The sequence below is a fragment of the Eurytemora carolleeae genome, unplaced genomic scaffold (genome assembly GCF_000591075.1).
Source record: "Eurytemora carolleeae unplaced genomic scaffold, Eaff_2.0 scaffold234, whole genome shotgun sequence".
Taxonomy (NCBI): Eukaryota; Metazoa; Arthropoda; class Copepoda; order Calanoida; family Temoridae; genus Eurytemora; species Eurytemora carolleeae.
This window is the reverse complement of record NW_019396124.1, coordinates 143,364-165,313: the sequence shown is the minus strand read 5'-3', so window position 1 is coordinate 165,313 and position 21,950 is coordinate 143,364. Positions and strand designations below refer to the sequence as shown.

At 31.7% G+C, this 21,950-nt stretch overlaps 2 protein-coding genes across 2 annotated transcripts in view; both read left to right on the top strand.

The window, feature by feature from the left end:
* Positions 1–1,698: 1,698 nt before the first annotated feature.
* LOC111695649 (coatomer subunit zeta-1) lies at positions 1,699–9,789 on the top strand. The gene is made up of 10 exons (XM_023465039.1): positions 1,699–1,892; positions 2,824–2,873; positions 5,548–5,581; positions 6,213–6,245; positions 6,566–6,636; positions 6,742–6,849; positions 7,363–7,427; positions 8,529–8,569; positions 8,637–8,694; positions 9,613–9,789. Exons 1-10 carry the CDS (start codon positions 1,861–1,863, stop codon positions 9,694–9,696), a joined length of 576 nt encoding a protein of 191 aa, XP_023320807.1. The 5' UTR covers positions 1,699–1,860; the 3' UTR covers positions 9,697–9,789.
* Positions 9,790–17,027: 7,238 nt separating this feature from the next.
* LOC111695646 (uncharacterized) overlaps positions 17,028–21,950 on the top strand; it is a 19,010-nt gene continuing 14,087 nt past the window's right edge. Inside the window, exons 1-6 of the mRNA XM_023465036.1 lie at positions 17,028–17,183; positions 17,319–17,453; positions 17,508–17,642; positions 17,784–17,891; positions 17,975–18,028; positions 20,735–20,840. Of these exons, the coding sequence (XP_023320804.1) occupies positions 17,028–17,183; positions 17,319–17,453; positions 17,508–17,642; positions 17,784–17,891; positions 17,975–18,028; positions 20,735–20,840 (694 nt within the window). The remainder of the gene's footprint in view (positions 17,184–17,318; positions 17,454–17,507; positions 17,643–17,783; positions 17,892–17,974; positions 18,029–20,734; positions 20,841–21,950) is intronic.

The window sequence follows — 21,950 nt, the reverse complement described above, 5'->3', positions numbered from 1 at the left end:
AGCGTAACCATAGTGTGACTATGGTTCTACCTATGGTAGAGCGTCTAAGAAATTGGCCATATATCTGGTTCCCAACTCCCAGAGCCGGAATTTTTTCATCCGTACTTTTTGCAAACATATGACGTCTCCACTTACTAACGTCCTAAATACGGAGGAATTAAGTACTGTCTAAATGGGATTTTCTACAACATTTAGTGTCCGACCATAAACTGCAACAGCGCGCGACCCCTATAGACTAAAATAAATAGAAAGCTGTTCAATTCACTGCATGAATACATTTTCAAGGATGCTTTTTATTGCATGACTTTCAAAAATATTAAGTTCTCAAGAATTCATGGATTATAATAATTTTCGTAAAATAAAACTACAGATTATTAAATTTTTTATTTAGTTTTGATCAAAATCGGATTAAAATTTGACTTTTTGAATTAAATTGTATTATTAAAATTGTGATTATTATCTATCCCTGTGTTTATAAAGTTGTATTGTGTGCAGGTGCTGACATCTATAATAAGGTTAACTCACGGCGAAATTATGTGAGTAACCATGACGTGAGTAAGTCTGTCTGTCAAGAAAATAACTAACGGGAGACATCTAGCGGAAAAACACTATAGAGTACGGAGACGTATTTAGGACGTCTTAAATACGACCGTAAATTTGAAAATATTTGGGCTCAGGACGGATTTTCTGAAAATTCAAAATTTTCTGTTTGAGATTGAATAGGTCTGATTCGAGAACTTGCTCAAAATCTCTCTATAAAGTCAGTCTAAATTCTTATGATAAGTTTGAGAAGATGAGCTACTGAATATTTATTCTGAAAGAATTAATATACAATAGTCCTCATTACAAATAAAATCTAATCTCAACCTTATCCATCTTGCACATATGATGGTGGTAAAATTAAAAATTTAACCGGATCTGTTGAATCATTTCGAGAATTAATTCGATCTTGCTGAATCCACAGGGATTAACGACATTTCTTTTTTTGATTTCCTGGCTCTGGTAATAGGTCCAATTGATGTTTGAATTGATTTATCTAAAATGCCCGAGTGTAAAAGTTTGGTTAAATACAGAGGGAAGAGACTTTACGAGACGACTGTACGGAATTTATACTAGCTGGTTCGTCCTATGCATTATTCCCCGAAACTGCAAAATCGTGCCTTTGTCTAATAATGACTTTATCTGAGCCATAAGACTTAATTTAACATTTGGAGGTGTCGTATCGTTTCATTCGGACTAACGTTTTATTTGAGGGTTAGGTTAGGTTAAGACAATTTCTGCGCCGAGCGCTGCGGCTAGGACAGGCTAGGGGGCTGAGCGCCGTGGCTAGGACAGACTAGGGAGCCGGGCGCTGCGGCCACAAGTGCTACTGATCAGCTGACTTTAGTGCAAAAGTATGTTAGTTCAATCGGACATCAGTGCAAACGATATAGCATCCATTTGGATCGTCATATCGTCAAAGTTTTAAGTCGTCGTTATAGTTTCATCCTTCGTGGGTAATCCTGGTATATTTTATGTGTAGGGAAATATCAATATATGACCTCATGTCAATGATTTATGATGAAAAATGCATTTTTTTGATAAAATTACAAATTATTTTGAGATTTTTTTTATTGAAATTTTTTATTATCATACAAGATTTAAAAGTTCCATATTCATAATTTGGAATGTAATTTTTAATTGCTCCTCTGTTGAACGTTGAGAAAACACACTTGTTGCTCAGTTCACTTCCTTCAATACAATTGTTAAAGGAAAGCAAGTCAGTCAGGCAGTAACCAAACACCGGGCTTGTTAATCCAAGCAGTTAAACCCAGGACCAGCTGTACTCAGGCAGTTGGCAGTTTTTAAAATTTATTAAATATGGATCTTGGACTTCATGAACCATCCCTTAGGTAGGATAACAAACTTTATGTAAAACCCCCAAGTTAGCATTTATGAACAATCCCTTTGGTTGTCAAGTTAACTTTTACCAACTCTCGAATTCCTAGAATAGTTTAATAAACTATACGTTTAGGTTGGGTAGTAAACTTAATGTATAATCCACGTAACTTAAAATCCCTTAGATACTAGACAGTATCTAGTGTACATCGAGTTACCCACAAAGGATGAGACTTGAATGACTACCTGAACATCTTAAACATCTTAAACATCTTAAACATCTTAAAGTAATCTAAAGGTTGAATTTGGTCTATTGTCTGTAATAAAGTATTAAAATGATTTATATCATAATTTGACAAAGAAAAAAAAAGTTTCAAGTTGCGGGGAACCAAGACTGTGAGAATCTTTGAGGATATATACATCCCTGTATCATTTCTTGGGTCGCATTAGTATGTACTTAACGCACAATCCCTTATGTAGTAAAGTACACCTAGTGTACAATCCATGGATATATATGGATAAGGTATAGGATATATAGATAGGGTATAGTAAAGTACATTTCACGTAAAATGTCCTCCATAATGAATGAGATTTCTGAGACGAATCTATTGCATAAACCCATTTTTAGTAAGCAAATTAATATATGTATTACACGTCAAAAATCTGAAAATTAAATTAAAATCTGAAATTCCGAGTTTAAAATCTATAAAGAAAAGAAGGAAAAAATATTTGTCAAATAGAATAAAAAATTGTCTTTTATAATATCTACGACACAACGTACGAAAGTGTAACCCGTATCTAAAAAGGTTTTAAGACGCATAACATTGGGATACATATAGTCATTTATAAACTATCGGATTTTTAAGTCGTCTCTTAATCCTGATATTTATCATTTTTATTTGTATGAAATTATTAATTATTAATCGGCATATATCTTTATTTTAGAAGTTTGAAGGCTCTTCTTATTTTGGATCATGATGGAGAACGCATTCTAGGGAAATAATAATAATTTTTGAGATTTAATTAAAAATAATAATTTTTTTTTATTGAATGTGATATAAATGTAAAAGTAAATTGCTAAAAAGGGTTTGAAGCAAAAATCTTAGCAGCCCCCTTCAATTCATTTCGTAAAACAGTAAATTCTAGGTTGAATCTCCACTTTATTCTGATGATCACTGTAAGTTCAGGGAATACAATAATTAACAAATATTTATCTTTTAATGCATATTGCAATGCATATGAATTATGATTTCTTGTTTTATCGGAAAACTATTTAGAAAATCAATGGATTTAGTTGTTTACATCTGTCTTTGCTAACTCAAGGCTGATCAAAAATCAATTTAATCTGCATTATTTAAAAACTTAAAAATCAACGTTAATTCTAATTCGTCCAGGACTTTCCGCTGAATTTTATAAAACTTTCCAGGCCCTACGGTATTCAGTGGGTAATTCAAAAAGCTTTTAATAATTATCAAGTTGTAATCTCTGTTTGCCTGTCTGTCTGTTTGTCCGATCATTACTCAGGAACCCTCGGACCGATTTGTGTCAAATTTTGATTTGAGAAATCGGGAGAGCCACGGAAATGTGCTTAGCTTGGTTTTAAGATTCTATGTTGAGTGGGTCGACTTTAATAGCTAGAATTTAGTTTCCCGGTAAAATCGTCCGAGTGCGGGTAAACGGCTGGAGTAACTTTAATTACACTAGGCAATGCTGGTTTCCCAGGCATAGTATTAAATGGGTTACTAAAAACACATTTGTTTCTCTTCGGTTTTGGTTTAAATGTTACAATTGTGGATGACCATGACACTGTTCAGTTAAAGGTTATAAATAAATTATTATCCTTTATGTAAAAACTGGTATTTGCAATCAGGGGTACATGCAGCCAATCTTGTTGAGATGCATGTGTTTACAACTAAATTTCTTAATAGTCATATTAGTTTTGGGAAAAAAGAATCCATAATTATTAAAAGAAAATTAATTAATCTTGAAAAACGATAAAATTCAAATTAATATTTAATCATCTGAGAAACTGTAGCAGCCAATTAGAGAAAAGCGGGCAACCAATGAGAGAACAGAAATAACATTGGAGAAAACAATTAACGGATATCCAAGGAGAGAGAAAAAGAGTGGATTAGGACAAAAATGAAAAGTTTCCACAATGGATATTCGGATCAAGAAGTCAGGATTAAAGTTTATCAATTCTAAAGTTCCCAGCTCAGGATGCATTACAATTCCTTAAATGATGTTCTAATGGATCAACTCTCAGTTAAGATTAGTGCTGTGAAAACTACGAATGTATGGCGCTATGTTGTAGCATATGAGGGACTGTTTGAGCAACAGAACATATTGGCAGAGAAATGGTCTTGGCAGTTTTATTTGTAGAATATAAAACTTCGAATAAACACGAGATAAAAAGGGTTCTCAAGTGTCAGCAAATGTCTCAGGAATGTCTAAACCAAAAAATCATGTATTCCATCCGTAAAAGGACAAATACTAAGGCTGACTTGAATTATTAAAAATACTCATCATATAGAGTTGAGAATGGACACCTATCCATTGAAGCCGATATTAAGGGACCACAATATTATTACAGTGCACAAACGTATCATGTTAAAAGATACAAATTGCCAAGAATCAAATTTGCGATGAAATCAGTAAATTCGTTCATGAATAATATAAAATATCAGAAAGACAGCAAGCACTTGAAATTCTAGTTCTTGTGATTGTTGTCATTATTTCACCTTTTATGATTCTGATATCCAAAAATGATGTTCAAACAGTTCAAATATTTGCAAAAAGTCTGGGGAAAAAATCTAAAGATTTACAAATAGAGCGGAAGAAAACTGAAAATCTACTGTAGTGAAATTCAAAAATGGATTATCAACCACTGAAACATTCATCAAGTCATCAACTGTTGGACTTATAAAAATTGTTAATCACAAATCTTGCAAGATCACATTCTCCCATTGAGGCAATCAATATGATTAACAGAATTTACACCGTGTTTAACACGAGATTACAATTCTGTACAATGTTTACAAGGTTGAAACAGATATTCCACAGAGATATATCTATTTGCACTTCTTGAGTTCCTGGTAGAAATGAAACTCATTCCACAGAGGTTACTGGATTTTGTCTGGATATTTCTAAGATATGCAAAGGTCGGAATATCCAGGACGATCTGTCCATCGGGGTCAGTTCTGGATTACATTCAGGTCAGGTATTTGCTGGTGTGGTAGGAAGCAAGATACCAAGATATTGCATTTTATGGGGACACGGTCAATATTGCATCTAAGATGCAATCCACAGGAGGAACGGGAAGAATTCAAATCACTTCTGCAACACACACACTCTTGGAGAATCATGATGATGACTTTGAGTGTGAGTCTAGGGGGGTTATTGATGTTAAAGGCATGGGGAAAATGGAGACGTGTTGGCTAGCTCTTCTCTAAGAGATCGTAATTACCAGTATAATTACAGAAAACAGCATATAGATTCTTCTTTTGTATTATGCTGGCATAGTTGTTGTTAATATTAAATTAGTTCATAAAAGAATTTAAAATACAATTTATTTCTTTGTGTTCTTAATTTTAGTTAATTTTGATTGTGGTCATCAACAAGATTCAAACCATCCCATAATAGTTAATGATTATTATTATTGATAAGCAGGAAAATACTATGATACAAGCTTTCCGACACTTAGGCAAAATTACAAAGAAAATTGATTTTTTGATTTATTAAACTGTGTTATTTGCTAAAATTAAATTTTCTATGTAACATGCAAACCTATTTTAATGTGTGTGAGTTTTTTTTTTCTGGTTTTTTAAAGTGTAAATATTTCATAATATTTTTGATATTTTTTATAATATTTGGCTGGCGCTGAATTTTCGAACATTCCTGGAAAATACGAAAATGTCGTCTTCATTATCAAAAATCCTCGGAAAAAAAATAACTATCAGATCATAAAGAAATTAGAAATATTATGAAATATCAACAATATACGGATGCGTCGAAAAATAATCGATGACTATTGGTTGTAATATCTGAATAATTTGTTTGTAATTAAATTTTTTTTCTACGATCCTAGTTGAATATTGCAACTTGCTCAATTATTTTGGACGCTACTTTCTTTGGTATGAGTCGTTTTGAACAATTTTCTCCTGATAGGCGCAACAGATAGAAATAAGATTAGTAGCGATTATTTTTCGCCTGAAGTCTATAGTCTATACCACCTTTCATGTTTCGCGAATACTTCCTTAAAATTTTCCTTTTATAAATACATTTCAAGTATCGTGAATATATTATTAACTTTTAACTTGTCATTTTTAAACAAGAGACCAGAGAAAGTTTGAGAAAAGGCTGTTCAGGTAAACAAATTATTTAAACATAAAAGATAAATAAACAAACTAAAATGTTCTAATCCCTATATTTGTACAACATAATAATGTAAACCTGTGATTTTTTGCACTTCTAATGTTTGATCTAAAAGAATTCTTAGCCTGAAATATCAAAGGTCATTTGGTTGCAAAGAAATAGGGATTATAAAATTAAAGTTTGTGACTAAGGCTTAATTTCTTTACCTAATCATGATAATGCCCAAAGTTTTAATTATCATTACAATAAATGATGAAATATCTTTTAACATTCCACCATTACTAGTGATGTGCATTTATTTTTGTTTTTTCAGTAAAACTGTGAAAGCCAATTCTGAGATAATTCTTCTTGATGGAATCACCATCCTGTACAAGTCAAACATTGGTAAATTATTTTTAATTATCTAATACTTCATTTCTTTTTAAAATTCTAGTATATAAAAACCTTTAACTAAAAAAATCATTTATTTCTAAGATATTAATTTTTTAGATCTGTTCTTCTATGTAGTTGGGCGAATAAATGAGAACGAACTGGTTCTTCTCTCTGTTCTAAACTGTTTATTTGAAAGTATCAACTCAGTCCTGAAAAAGAACTTGGGTATGGCACATAGATAAAGATAGATTGCGCATAAGACGACATTTTTCATCTTGAAAGATATAAATGTACAGTGATGTTTTAAAGATATTCCTATTATATAGATTAACTAGGTCGGTTGTGAACATTGGTTGTTCTAATGTCATTGAGTACCTGTGGTGTACATAAGTTCTGTAGAGAGACATTCAAGTTAGTTTAGTCCTTCTCAAGTTCTCGTCAATATGATATATTGCTCAGTGAAAAAATTTGATATTCTCAAAATAAAATTCACTCCTGAGTGGTTTAATAATTATGAAATCCATTAAAACACCAAACCACCCCGCTTATCATTGAAGTACACTTTGACCCCTAGAAGTATGAGTTCGCGGACTGTACAATTCTTGGTGATTTTGCGTACATAAGCTATCTATGTTTATTTATTTATCTATAATATGGCATCTTTGTTTGTCGTCTTTCTTATTGCAAATTTTAGACTGGAGAAACTAGCCAATATTCATTTTTAAAACATGTTTTCAGACCGGAAAACCGTAATGGAGTGTCTACATTTAGTGCTTATGATCTTTGACGAAATATGTGAGGAAGTAAGTGTAAAATTTCAAAATCTCTCATATCTTTTCCTTTTTTATCTGCCATTTTTTCTCTAAAGAATCCTGAAGAAACCAAAAAAAATGAAGAATAACTGTCGTCTTCAATCTTTTTTTAAAATAAAGAGAGGTGGCTGAGAATTTTGTAATTTATAAAGTTATTACCATGTAAATATGTTTATATATAAAAATGTTCAGGACACATTTAAAAGAATAAATTAGGTGCAATATTTCCAAAATCTGAAGCTAGCGATATTTCAAATTATTGGGAAGAAAGAATTGACTGTAAAAAAAAACTGTAAACAAAATTTGGTGACTACTGTCTATGCGTATTGCGTAATGTTTATTAGAGTTACATTAAATTGACTTCACATTTGCTCTTGTTAACTTTTTTCAATTTACTTAAACAGCATTGCTGGCTTTATCTATTAGAAAAAGTGCGGACTTAAATATCCCTAGATATTGATTCGAAAGCCTTCCATTGACGTGGAAAAGAATTTGATTTTGACAAAAGCTTATAGTTCCTTGGAAATAAGAAAATGCTTTAATATTGGTCAACATAACGAATAAATCGAAAGAATTCATCAGATGTCGTATTCTTAGCTTTCTGATAATGGAATGTTGCAGATATTTAGTTTTTTAATTAAATGATTATATGGAACTCTTTAAAACTGTTCCCGCATATTCATATTCATGGCTATTTATTTGTTTTCGCAAATACTGAAATTTACGTAATATAGTATAAAACTCATTGTCAAGACGACGTTTGATAAATTCTTCCGATGTATTCGTTATTAAGGGTTTCACTGTATATAAAATGGTTGGCGTTTATATTAATACAATAAAGAAGACTTTTTTATTAAAGTTTTGTCTGTAAAAAAGCTTTTATGGAATTAAAGTTTACAAGTAAACGAAGAGAAGATGTTATTCTGTCTGAACTAACCATCTGTATTTTTAGAAGTTTTCTTGCCATATTATATATGTCTACCAGTTTTTACTTTTTTATTAATAGTTCCAGAGTGAGAATATGTTCAAATGTTCTTCTGAATTTACCCCTCAAACTAAAAACATATTCTTTATTGTAATTATCTTTTTCAGGGTGTCATAATGGAAGATGATGTTGATACAGTTGTTAAAAGGTTAATTTTATTCCTTTAACTCTCTATCTTTACGAGCTGGAAACAAATCTTTAACTCGGTTTTTCAGAGTTGGACAGAGAACAGACGACCTTTCGTTATCAGATCAAACAGTAGCTCATGTACAGGTTGGATTAGTTTAGCATTGTTGTACTACTTTTGTTTATGTACAGATTGGCTTAGCATTGTTGTACAAACTGTGTCTCATGTACAGGTTGGTTTAACATTGTTGTAAAAAAAGTTGCTATGTACAGAATCTTTTTGTTTATGTACATAATGGTTTAGAATTGTGGTGCATGATGTTTCTTATGTACAGATTTATTTAACGTTGTACAACTGTTGTTCATGTACAGGTTGGTTTAGAATTGTTGTACAAGATACGGCATATGTAGAGCTATGTTCACCATAGTTGTACAGACTATTACTTATGTACAAGTTTGTTTATCATTGTTGTACAACAAGTCGTTAATGTAAATGTATATAGTTTAGCACTGTCGTGCTAACTGTTGCAAATGAAAAGATTGGTTTTTCATTGTTGTACATGATGTAGCATATTTACAGTTTTGCGTAGCATGTTGCTCATCTACAGATTAGTTTAGTATTGTTGTTCAAACTGTTGCTCATGTATACAGATTAGTTTAGCACTGTTGTACAAAGTGTTGCTCATGTACAGATTAGTTTAGTAATGTTGTACAAACTGTTGCTCTGGTATGGTTAGCTGAGCGACCAAGGAAGACCTATGACCAAATTGACCATTATTAGTATTTGTTTTCCACGTTATTCTTTTTATTCAGTATTTGAGGATAAACAAAAGTATATTATTAAGTATTAGTATTTGTAGGGAAATTTTAAAAATAGATCATCAATGAAATCTAAAGAATAGATTAATTTATAAACTGACTTTCCAAAATTTGTTGAAGACATTTTTAAATAATAATTATTTGGGTTTTCCTCGGTTACCTCAACCTTTGGCTTGCAAAATTGGTCAAAAATAAAAACTTTCTATGAACTATAATTAGCAAATCCTTATATAGTTTATTGTCTAGGCTAAACTGGAAGCAAAGTATGCGTCCACAGCAGCCGTACTGCAAACAGCAAAGGATCAGTTCAAATGGTCGATATTAAAGTGATATCAATATTTTTGTGATTTATGCTAAAACTGTGATTGTAACCCCTTGTGTGCTGTGTTTTGTGATCACTAAAATATAGTATTTTGAACGAAATAATGTTTTATGTAATATGTACAGGTAAACCCAGAATTTCTGAGCCCTCAAAAGAATTTTTAAAATGTCGTTTAAAATTTAGTTTTTTAATTTAATAATTAGATAGAGCTTTTTAAAACTGTCCCCACATATTTTATAGCTATTTATTTATTTTTAAAACTATTGAGATTGTGGTATATCAGTATGAACTCCCTTGTAAAATGGTCAAGACGAAATTTTATAAATTCTTTTGATTTTTCCAAAGTCTAAGGCTAAACTGATGTAGATAAAATAATTTAGAACAATAGATTTTTCAGAAAAAAAAGCCGTTCGAAGTTTAATCAAAATTAGTTTTTTTTTAAAGGTAAAAATCAATCATTGTAGTAGCATGCCCATTCCTTTACTACCTACTACCTACCCACTGGGAGTTAAAGGTTGCGAGCTCTCAAGTCAAAATCGATGAGAATTTTGCCAATTACTTCTTGAGAACCAAAGCTATCAACAAGTGCTTTATAGTGCTAAAATTTACATGTAAAGGGCTACAGAAAAGCATAAGTGAGTTATAGAGCGGTAAGACAAAGCCCAAGACGTTGCGACACTTCAAAGTCGACTTTGTCTTAAAAATTGATGAGACTTTATATAAGGAAATAGAATCTATGTGTACTACCTACTGCCTACTACCTACTACCACTACCTACTACCTACTACCTACTACCTACTACCTACTACCTATTACCTACTACCTACTACCTACTACCTACTACCTACTACCTATTACCTACTGGAATATCTTGAATATTTCTTGACATATCTCGAGTCTACATTCCTTAGTTTAAACTTTCTAATTCTTAGAATAGAAAATATTCAGTAAATAGGGAGGGGGGGGGNAGAATGTGGAGGGAGGAATGAGAAGGAAAGAGGACGTGGAAGAGTAGTGAATCTGAGGGATAAAGTGAAAGGAGAATGTGGAGGGAGGAATGAGAAGGAAAGAGGACGTGGAAGAGTAGTGAATCTGAGGGATAAAGTGAAAGGAGAATGTGGAGGGAGGAATGAGAAGGAAAGAGGACGTGGAAGAGTAGTGAATCTGAGGGATAAAGTGAAAGGAGAATGTGGACGGAGGAATGAGAAGGAAAGAGGAGGTGGATGAGTAGTGAATCTGAGGGGTAAAGTGAAAGGGCAATGTGGAGGGAGGAATGAGAAGGAAAGAGGACGTGGAAGAGTAGTGAATCTGAAGGGTAAAGTGAAAGGCTTTTTTGTAAATGCATGCATCATAGAAATAACATTGACTAATCCTTCAAATATTTATCAGTTTCGCCGTTTGTCTAGGTGTTGTGTAAATATTTCTCTAGTCAAGTTCTTATCCTCAGATATTCTGCTTAAGTTTTATTTATTTCAATATTCTTTTCCTCCGAAAATAGAATAAGCTTAAAGGGAGAGACTGGCTAGATAACGTTGAAAACATTTTTAGCTGATTCATTTGATAGTGATACCAATAAAATGTTTTTACGGTGTATTATTACTAAGTAAAATTGTAAACTCGTTTTTCAAGTTTCACCATGGACGGGATAATTCGGGAGAGGGTCCTAGAACAAACGGGCTTTTACAATTAATTAACAACCCGGACGAAAAACATAACAAAAATTCTTCCATAAACTAATTTGTTGTTTGGGAACGTACGCATTTTTAAAAGATATTTGTGATTCATTTAGGTTTTTTCGTCATTTAATTGCATTCCTTGTTCATTGTAAATTTGTTCGCAGATTTCTTCAAATTTCTTCAAACATCGTCTTTAAATGAAATTTAAGGAAATGCTTGGAAACGTTTAAAAAGAATCACACAATACAGAAACCGATAACTAAAGAAAATTACTTATTTTCGATGATCAACATGTTCCTTTAAGCAACAAATTAGTTAATAATAGTATTAATTAATTTCAAAAAAATTCTCTTGAAATATCCTGTCTGGAGAAATTTAAAAAGCGGTGTCAAACATTATAGAAATCCAACCTATAGAAATCGCTAGGTATAGCAACAAGGCGTATTTTCCGGGAGAATTTTTTTTTATATTTTTGAGAAATTAAACGTTTTTGTAAAACATTGTAGCTTATCATTATCATTATCATTATTTCTTTTTTTTATACATACACTCTTACTCAATGATTTTACACCGTAATAACGTCTTATTGTATCTAAGAAATTCTAAAATTGTTCTCCGTAATGCATTTTCAGTTCAACTCTGTTACCTAGACGGTCTCTCTCTTTAAAATTGTATCTGATTCATGGGCACATATGGAACATTTCATAGGAGGATATTTCATAGATAACTGCAGCTTGGTAAATTGAAAAGGTAGAATTGGAATTACTTTTAAGATTAAATGCTGCGTGGATAAAAGACAATTGAACAAGATTTAAACAAGATTAAATGCTGCGTGGATAAAAGACAATTGAACAAGATTTGTTTCGTATGTTTATAAAACATCATGAATCGTAATGATTCACTTATTTTAAATCAAAATCATATTTATAATTTCATATTCTGCTCATTAAAATATTAAAACATTAAAAGTAGAGAATATAAAGGCGTAGAGAAGATAAAGAAGGCGTAGAAAAGATAAAGAAGGCGTAGAGAAGATAAAGAAGGCGTAGAGAAGATAAAGAAGGCGTATAGAAGATAAAGAAGGCGTAGAGAAGATAAAGAAGGCGTAGAGAAGATAAAGAAGGCGTAGAGAAGATAAAGAAGGCGAAGATAAAGAAAAGAAGGCGTAGAGAAGATAAAGAAGGCGTAGAGAAGATAAAGAAGGCGTAGAGAAGATAAAGAAGGCGTAAAGAAGATAAAGAAGGAGTAGAGAAGATAAAGAAGTCGTATAGAGAAGATAAAGAAGGCGTAGAGAAGATAAAGAAGGCGTAGAGAAGATAAAGAAGGCGTAGAGAAGATAAAGAAGGCGTAGAGAAGATAAAGAAGACGCAGAGAAGATAAAGAAGGCAAGAAGGCGTAGAGAAGATAAAGAAGGCGTAGAGAAGATAAAGAAGGCGTAGAGAAGATAAAGAAGGCGTAGAGAAGATAAAGAAGAAGTAAAGAAGATAAAGAAGGCGTAGAGAAGATAAAGAAGGCGTAGAGAAGATAAAGAAGGCGTAGAGAAGATAAAGAAGGCGTAGAGAAGATAAAGAAGGCGTAGAGAAGATAAAGAAGGGGTAGAGAAGATAAAGAAGAAGTAAAGAATATAAAGAAGGCGTAGAGAAGATAAAGAAGGCGTAGAGAAGATAAAGAAGACGTAAAGAAGATAAAGAAGGCGTAGAGAAGATAAAGAAGACGTAAAGAAGACAAAGTAGGCATAGAGAAGATAAAGAAGGCGTAGAGAAGATAAAGAAGACGCAGAGAAGAAAAAGAAGGCGTAGAGAAGATAAAGAAGGCGTAGAAAAGACAAAGTAGGCGTAGAGAAGATAAATAAGGCGTAGAAAAGATAAAGAAGGCGGAAAGAAGATAAATAAGGCGTAGAGAAGATAAAGAAGTGGTGGAGAAGATAAAGAAGACGTAGAGAAGATAAAGAAGGTGTAGAGAAGATAAAGAAGGCGTAGAGAAGAAAAAGAAGGCGTAGAGAAGATAAAGAAGGCGTAGAAAAGATAAAGAAGGCGTAGAGAAGATAAAGAAGGCGTAGAGCAGATAAAGAAGGCGTAAAGAAGATAAAGAAGGGGTAGAGAAGATAAAGAAGGCTCAGAGAAAATAAAGAAGGCGTACAGAAGATAAAGAAGGCGTAGAGAAGATAAAGAATGCGTAGAGAAGATAAAGAAGGCGTAGAGAAGATAAGAACGTGTAGAGAAGATAAAGAAGGCGTAGAAAAGATAAAGAAGGCGTAGAGAAGATAAAGAAGGCGTAGAGAAGATAAAGAAGGCGTAGAGAAGATAAAAGAAGGCGTAAAGGAAAAAGAGTGGATCGAGGAGGGTAAAAAAAAGGTGGAGCGAGAAAGAAGAAGGCAAGGAGGGGTAATGAACAATTTAATACTTCTGTCAATTTTGAGGCTACCTGGTACCACAATGGAAGTTCACATTTTGTAAATATTTAGGTCTTCGAGTTCTCGACATTATTACCTATTATAAATTATGCTTTTTTAACTGCGTGCACGGAAAAATGACGTGTATGTAAGATGTTTATGTAATATATAGTCAAGTAATTACCACTTGCATTGGACATGTGTAATCTGATATGTTACGTAATTGCAAGGTACATGTGCAATTGTGAATTGCGCAAAAAAATCAACATAATTTTTAATTTTCACATCTTCTCATTTTTGTTCTTAAAACTAAAAAAAAATAAAATACTTTTAAAACAATTTGTAGATTCCCTAACTTGAGTATTCAAAGTATTTAAATAAAATATGTTTGACCGGTTACAGATTGAGTATTCTAATCTAAAAACTAAACAAGGAAAATTTGAAGGAATAATGGAAAATTTAAAATTTAGCCATTTTTCTAAATCTTAAATTAAGTCTTACAAATCGTAAACTATGATTTTTTATTCGAGTGTCATCATAATTCAACACTGGTCATAGAATATTTTTTCAGGCTACAATTTTCACCTTTGACCATCCAAAAACCTTGCCTTGAGTCGTGTGAGTTGACACAAAAAAATTGGGACCTATTAGTTCAGCCATTACAACGTTTATTGAATTCTAATAGAAAACAGACAGATAAGCAAAGTTTACATAGATTATAGAGTTTAAGAGTTCCAAGATGACAAAAAAAAGTTTTTTTAACTTTTAATAATCTAAAGACATATTTCATATTTATCATTTGTAGGTCAAATAGTAAAAGAAACTTAACTAAAATATACTCGAATGAAGTCTTCTATATACTACTATGTACTCGAATGGTGTCTACTGTATACTACTATGTACTAGAATGGAGTCTTCTATATACTACTATGTACTCGAATGGAGTCTACTGTATACTACTATTTACTCGAATGGATTCTACTATATACTATATGTACTAGAATGGATTCTACTATATACTATATGTACTCGAATGGAGTCTACTATATACTACTATGTACTCGAATGGAGTCTACTATATACTATATGTACTAGAATGGAGTCTACTATATACTACTATGTACTAGAATGGATTCTACTATATACTACTATGTACTCAAATGGAGTCTACTGTATACTACTATGTACTAGAATGGATTCTACTATATACTACTATGTACTCGAATGGAGTCTACTATATACTACTATGTACTAGAATGGAGTCTACTATATACTACTATGTACTCGAATGGAGTCTACTATATACTACTATGTACTAGAATGGAGTCTACTATATACTACTATTTACTCGAATGGAGTCTACTATAAAAATATTGTTTTTAGTCTCCAGGGAATGCTTCAATGCATGAATGAGAAAAATAAATAGAATGAGTGATTCAGGAATACAGATAGATAGATGAATATAAATAGAAATACAGACAGATACATAAATTGTTACATGCATACAGACAAAAGGAGAATTATTGGAATACAGACAGATAAATAAGTGGATAAATATAAATATATATATAAAGATAAATAGATCATAAAGATTTAAATGTTTATAGAAATAAAGATAACTCAATAATAAGTCACAGAAATACAGATAGATAAATAAATAGGTACAGAAATACAGATATATATTTAGTTAAATTAAATTACATATTACATATATAAAGATAAATAAATTAAAAGTGAAATACATACAGATAGAAAAAATAATTAGTTACAGAAATAAAGATAAATACATAAATAGTTAAAGAAATGCAGATAAAAAGATACAATGGTAAATACATTATACATACAGAATAGATAAAAAAAATAAATACATATACAATTCTTCTAAATCTAACACTCTCAGATCCATGAAACAAAAACTCTTTTTGCCAAATTTTCGGTTTATTTGACCATCTTTAGGGCATATTCTTGCTCTATCTCGACCAAAAAAAATAGTTACATAAATCGTTAAATACACAGATACAGATAGATAAATGAATAGAGATAGTTACAGACACCCCGATTGAAAGATAAATAGTTACAGAAAAAAAATAGATAAAAAGTTACATTGATACAGATAGATATATAAATATAAACAAAAAACAAATTGTTACATACAGATAGAAAGATTGAAAATATTTATAGAAATACAGAAAGCTATATAACTGAGTTAAGAAAATTCATTAAAATTAGTCATATTTATGTGTAGAAGGTCTAATTATAACTCAATGTCAACTGAAATTCTCGAAGTGTGAGTGTGTAAAATGGACAGGAGAAAAAAAGTTTAATGTTTTTACTTCTCGATATAGGAAAATTTTTCCTTAAAGGGAATCCAAATAAACATGGGAATTCTGATCCTTTCAATCTCTGCAAGCAATCTGACCTTTCACTGTCATAATCTAAATAATACATTAACTAACAATTTGTTACTAAATTTATTTTCTCATTTTTTATTAATTAATTTTTTTAACCTCTGAATACTGAAGTAGAGGAAAAGATTTAATTGGGGTAAAATTAATGATCGGTAAAACGATCTCCCCTCCTCTCCACCCCGTCCCGGAGTTGCATTTCTGTGCTATATATTTTGTAATTGTGGGGGAGGGGTTTAGGTAGTTTTGCATTAAAAAGCAATATGTAAATTAAATTATTGAAAATTTATGCTTAACATTGTTCACAGTTTTTGTCATGTAAGTTCTTTTTTGGTTTTTGCAATCTCTAGGAGGACAACCCCCCCTCCCCTCCCCTCGGACCAGCAACAATTGCTGACATTCTTCAATGAGCAACAAGTTGGTTCCAATCTGTGGTCACGTGACTCAATATCTGACCGATAGGCGACAGATGATCAGTTAGTCAACTGTTGTGTGAATGTTTGAGTGTTTGTCTGTCTGTGTATTTGTGCTTGAGTGTATATGCTACTAAGCACACCAGGTATAAATTCAGGGGTATACATATTACACACAAAATACCAAGAACAAGAAACAAAGTTAAAATAAAATTTTTTACTTAATTTCAAAATTTTGAAAATGTTACATTAAAAGTAAAAATGTGAGATAAGGGCGGAGTAGCTTACAATGTCGGTATTTGCCCCACCTCTACCCTCCCCTGCCGTGAGAAAGCCTGGATAGAAAGCTAAGGACTCGGATACCTTCCTTCTATCCTCTGGTCCCGGCCTCCCTGTATTCTTGCACTACTGGCCTCAGTAATAACTGTGGCCTCAGATCACTAGGAAACCAATATGGTAANGGAATATGAGCAGGTTGGAAAGGATAAGGAATATGAGCAGGTTGGAAAGGAAAAGGAATATGAGCAGTTTGGAAAGGATAAGGAATATGAGCAGGTTGGAAAGGATAAGGAATATGAGCTAGTTGGAAAGGATAAGGAATATGAGCTAGTTAGAAAGGATGAGGAATATGAGTAGGTCGGAAAGGATAAGGAATATGAGCTAGATTGAAAGGATAAGGAATATGAGCTAGTTGGAAAGGATAAGAAATATAAGCTAGTTAGAAAATATGAGGAATATGAGCAGATCGGAAAGGAAAAGGAATATGAGCAGGTTGGAAAGGAAAAGGAATATGAGCAGGTCGAAAAGGAAAAGGAATATGAGCAGGTCGGAAAGGATAAGGAATATGAGCTAGTTAGAAAGGATGAGGAATATGAGCAGGTTGGAAAGGAAAAGGAATATGAGCAGGTCGGAAAGTAAAAGGAATATGAGCAGGTTGGAAAAGATAAGGAATATGAGCTAGTTAGAAAGGCTAAGGAATATGAGCAGGTTGGAAAGGATAAGGAATATGAGCTAGTTAGAAAGGATAAGGAATATGAGCAGGTTGGAAAGGATAAGGAATATGAGCAGGTTGGAAAGGATAAGGAATATGAGCTATTTGGAAAGGATAAGGAATATATGAGCAGGTTGGAAAGGATAAGGAATATATGAGCAGGTTGGAAAGGATAAGGAATATGAGCTATTTACTAAGAATACGGAATATATGAGCAGGTTGGAGAGGACAAGGAATATGAGCAGGTTGGAAAGGATAAGGTATATGAGCAGGTTGGAATGGATAAGGAATATGAGCAGGTTGGAAAGGATAAGGAATATGAGCAGGTTTGAAAGGATAAGGAATATGAGCAGGTTGGAAAGGATAAGGAATATGAGCAGGTCGGAAAGGATAAGGAATATATGAGCAGGTTGGAAAGGATAAGGAATATGAGAAGGTTGGAAAGGATAAGGAATATGAGCAGGTTGGAAAGGATAAGGAATATGATCTAATTAGAAAGGATGAGGAATAGAAGTAAATATTTACAAGTTTCCTTCAACTATGTAGATCAACGTCTATATTTCTAAACAAGGATTATATTCAGCTGTATTCATTCTGTAAACTCTGATTTAACTCGGTAAACCTATTTTTACAGGGCCAGACAACATTTTGAAATTTGTTCTTTTCATTGATCACAGAAAACTTTTCTTGATAGATTCAAGTTTATCTGTATTTATGAAAATAAATATTAGATGAGATAAGATCACATAAATATTGTTATTGTCAGATATAGAATGTATATTGAATAATAATGGCTTCATAATATTTTATTTGCTTTATTAATTGTAAATGTATATTTTGCTGCGTAATTGTATAAAAAATTCATCAGATTTCTATTAGATGTATGCTGTATCTATCTCCTTATGATGTATTCATATACCTAATTGTGATGATTATAAAATTTTTTATTGCATTAACACAATTTTGATAATAAAGAAAATTACTAAAATATTGAGAATGTAAAAATCCTGATAAAATCCATGACTCATCGTGTTTTCTTTACCTTAATAAAAGAAGAATATCTATGTATAATATATATTGTTGAATTGTACAATGTGCAATGTACAATGAATGTATAAAAAAATATATTTATGATTGTATGAGAAAAGCAGTACTAGCACCAACAGACCTTAATTCGAATAATAATAATAATAATAATCAAGTTAGTTTAGTAACACTAGACAATATATACATGAATACAATATGTCTACAATACCAGACAATACATACATATACTACAGGGTGGCTTCAATACTAGACAATATATACATATACTTCAAGGTGCCTTAAATACTAGACAATATATATATATACTACAGAGTGTCTACAATAATAGACAATATATACATAAACTACAGGGTGTCTTCAATACTGGACAATATACACATATACTACGGGGTGTCTTAAATACTAGAAAATATATATATATATACACCAGGGCGTCTTAAATACTAGACAATATATAAATATACTATAGGGTATCTTCAATACTAGACAATATATACGTATACTACAGGGTGTCTTTAATACTAGACAATATATACATACACTACAGGGTGTCTTCAATATTAGACAATATATACATATACTACAAGATGTCTTTAATACTAGACAATATATACATATACTACAGTAGACATATATACATATACTACAGGGTTTCTTCAATAATAGACAATACATACATACACTACAGGGTGTCTTAAATACTAGACAATATATATATATGCTACAGGGCGTCTTCAATACTAGACAATATATAAATACTAGACAATATACATATATACTACAGGGCGTCTTTAATGCTAGACAATATATATATTTACTACAGGGTGTACTTTAGTACTTTAATACTAGACAGTGTCCTAAAAAAAACTAAAAACCAAATGACTGAAAGTACATATATAACATATTTCAATGTTCTGACATAATGTTATGAAAAAATATTTATCAAATATCAGAAAATATTGTAGCATTGAAAGCTCTTCAAGAAAGAGTTTTTATTTGTAACCTAATCCATTTGGAAATCTCATCTTCATTTTTTCTTTATCTTCAAAATAATTTCACTTTTCCTTTCGTTGCTAACTTTCGTCACGCATTTCTATATCTGTCAAGTAGTCTAATGGGTTTCCTTTCATCGTGTACTTTTCTTTCTCTGTCTATTTGTTTAATCCTTTCATTGTTTAATTTCGTCATCGTTTATCGTTATCTGTCATGTCTCATTTCCTTTCATTGTTAACTCTCAATAGTGGGGTCACTTTTATTCATTTTTTAATTTACTATGAATTTCCCTTCATATTCAATTCAACCACTTAATATTTTTTGTTTAATGTATTTTTCCTTTCTTTCCTAACTTTTCAACACTAAACATACTCTCTCTGTTCTCGAAGATTTTTTTCTTAAATCTTTTAAACGCCACATTTCTAAATCCTACCTGAAATAAGTTGATAAAATGTTCTCATAATTAGGTAGAATTTTCCTTAAGATAGTTAGAAGGGAATATTTAACAGAATTTCCTTAATACACCGCACAGATATAAATTTGTTGGAATTCAAAACTGAATAATTCTGAAGAAAAAAATAATTCGCATTTAAAGATGTAATTAATATAATTAATCTATTTTCCTGTATTCGCGACCCATTTGAATAATGTTTTTTTTTTGCAAGGGTGAGAAGGATTTCATAGTATACCATCCCTAGGGAGCGCTCCTTCCATTTTCTACGTCATCATATTAGATTCATAATATATTACATAAGAAATGTTTGTAGATAATAAATCTTTCAATCTTTTTATGTATACAAATATGTATATATGAGTGGTTCATTGTCTCCTTGTGTGTAGTGTATAGAAATACTGTGGACTAGACTATGAAAACTGTACAATGTTTTGTACAATGTTTTGTACCATGGTCTGTAGATTTATCTTATTATAATATAAGTCCACATATTTAATATAAAATCAAATAGTTACACAATTGCAGAGTAAATTAGCAATGTACACAATACACCGAAGGCGTATAAAAGGGGCTATGGGAGCTCGGCTCTGTGAAATTTATGATTTCCAAGGGTGTTCAGGCCCATAATAATGATAATAATAATAATGATAATAATAACTATAAACTAATGTCTAGGGTCGGTACGGAGTAAGACAATCAACTACAACTCTAGCAAAGTATGAGGGTACCTGGGCTAACGGTTTACAGGACGGATATGGATCAGAAACCTACGCAGATGGAGGTAGGGTACTAATTCACATTTTTTAACGTTTAAAAATATCTATTCCTTTTAAGTTATAGAAAATTAGGTTCTTTAGCTTCTCTCTTAATTGACAGAATAATATTTATTTCCAAAAGTTACCACTGTCCTTTTAATATCTTTGCTTTTGCGAAAAAAAACACGTTAATTACTTACTTGGGATTACTCATTTTCACCCACCTTCTTGTTTAAATCAAGATAATTGAAAACTTTAAAAGGGGTTGAAACCGGAAATGAGGGATGGAAAATTGTTTGGTACAGCTTTTCATTCTGTTAATGCTATTAAGAATGGATATCTAAAATGTTATGATTAACAGAAATCGTTCTACAATTAAAAAAATAAGATTTTGTAAAATTTACAAATAAACCAAATTTGAATTCCAAAGTAAAAAGTAAATTTCAAAAAGGAATTGTGAAATAATTGAGTCTTTGTGACAAACTCAAATTTTCTAATGTCTTTATCTAATTAACCTGATGATGTTAAGCTTTGATTTCTCACACTTGGGGTATTTCCCGTCTTGATCTAATAAAATTCATAGTTTGAAATATCTAAGGTCTACGAAATTGGGTTCCAAATTAATAAGGATTAGAAATTAGAATTTGTGGCAAAGACTCAATTCCTTTCTTCCAAAAATTACCGTTAATTGTTGTTTACGTGCTGATCATGCTTTTCATTTATAACAAAAATGTACATTCGATACAATATTTGATACTTTGTATGGCTTTGTGCGTTTTTAGTGCCATTTAATATTTTTTGGCTCAATACGGACCCTTTTGGTTAGTTTTCGCCCTGTTTGTGAGGTTTCAGAAGCTTAACCTTTTTTTAAAAAAAGTATTTTTAGCAGCTAAACTCTTCTAAAAAGTGTGGCTTTTTAATATAGATATATTATTGACCCCCCCCCCCCCCTATCCTACCAGCCAACTAACCAACCTAAATAAATAGAGGTTAACAATATCCAATCAGTCAAGTATTAGTGTGACCTAATGGACCGATATGTTAGCGCCCTATCATCAACTGTTTACTAAAGATATTCCACGAAATAATATTGTACTGCAACCACATTTCCGGTTTTATTTTTTTTTAAACAATCG

Excerpts from the sequence above, each read along its gene's own strand:
- LOC111695649 (XM_023465039.1), top strand. The coding sequence starts at position 1,861 with ATGGATCTTGGACTTCATGAACCATCCCTTAG. Across the intron at positions 1,893-2,823 it reads CTTCATGAACCATCCCTTAG|AAGTTTGAAGGCTCTTCTTA; the intron begins GTAGGATAACAA and ends TCTTTATTTTAG. Across the intron at positions 8,695-9,612 it reads AAACAGTAGCTCATGTACAG|GCTAAACTGGAAGCAAAGTA; the intron begins GTTGGATTAGTT and ends TTTATTGTCTAG.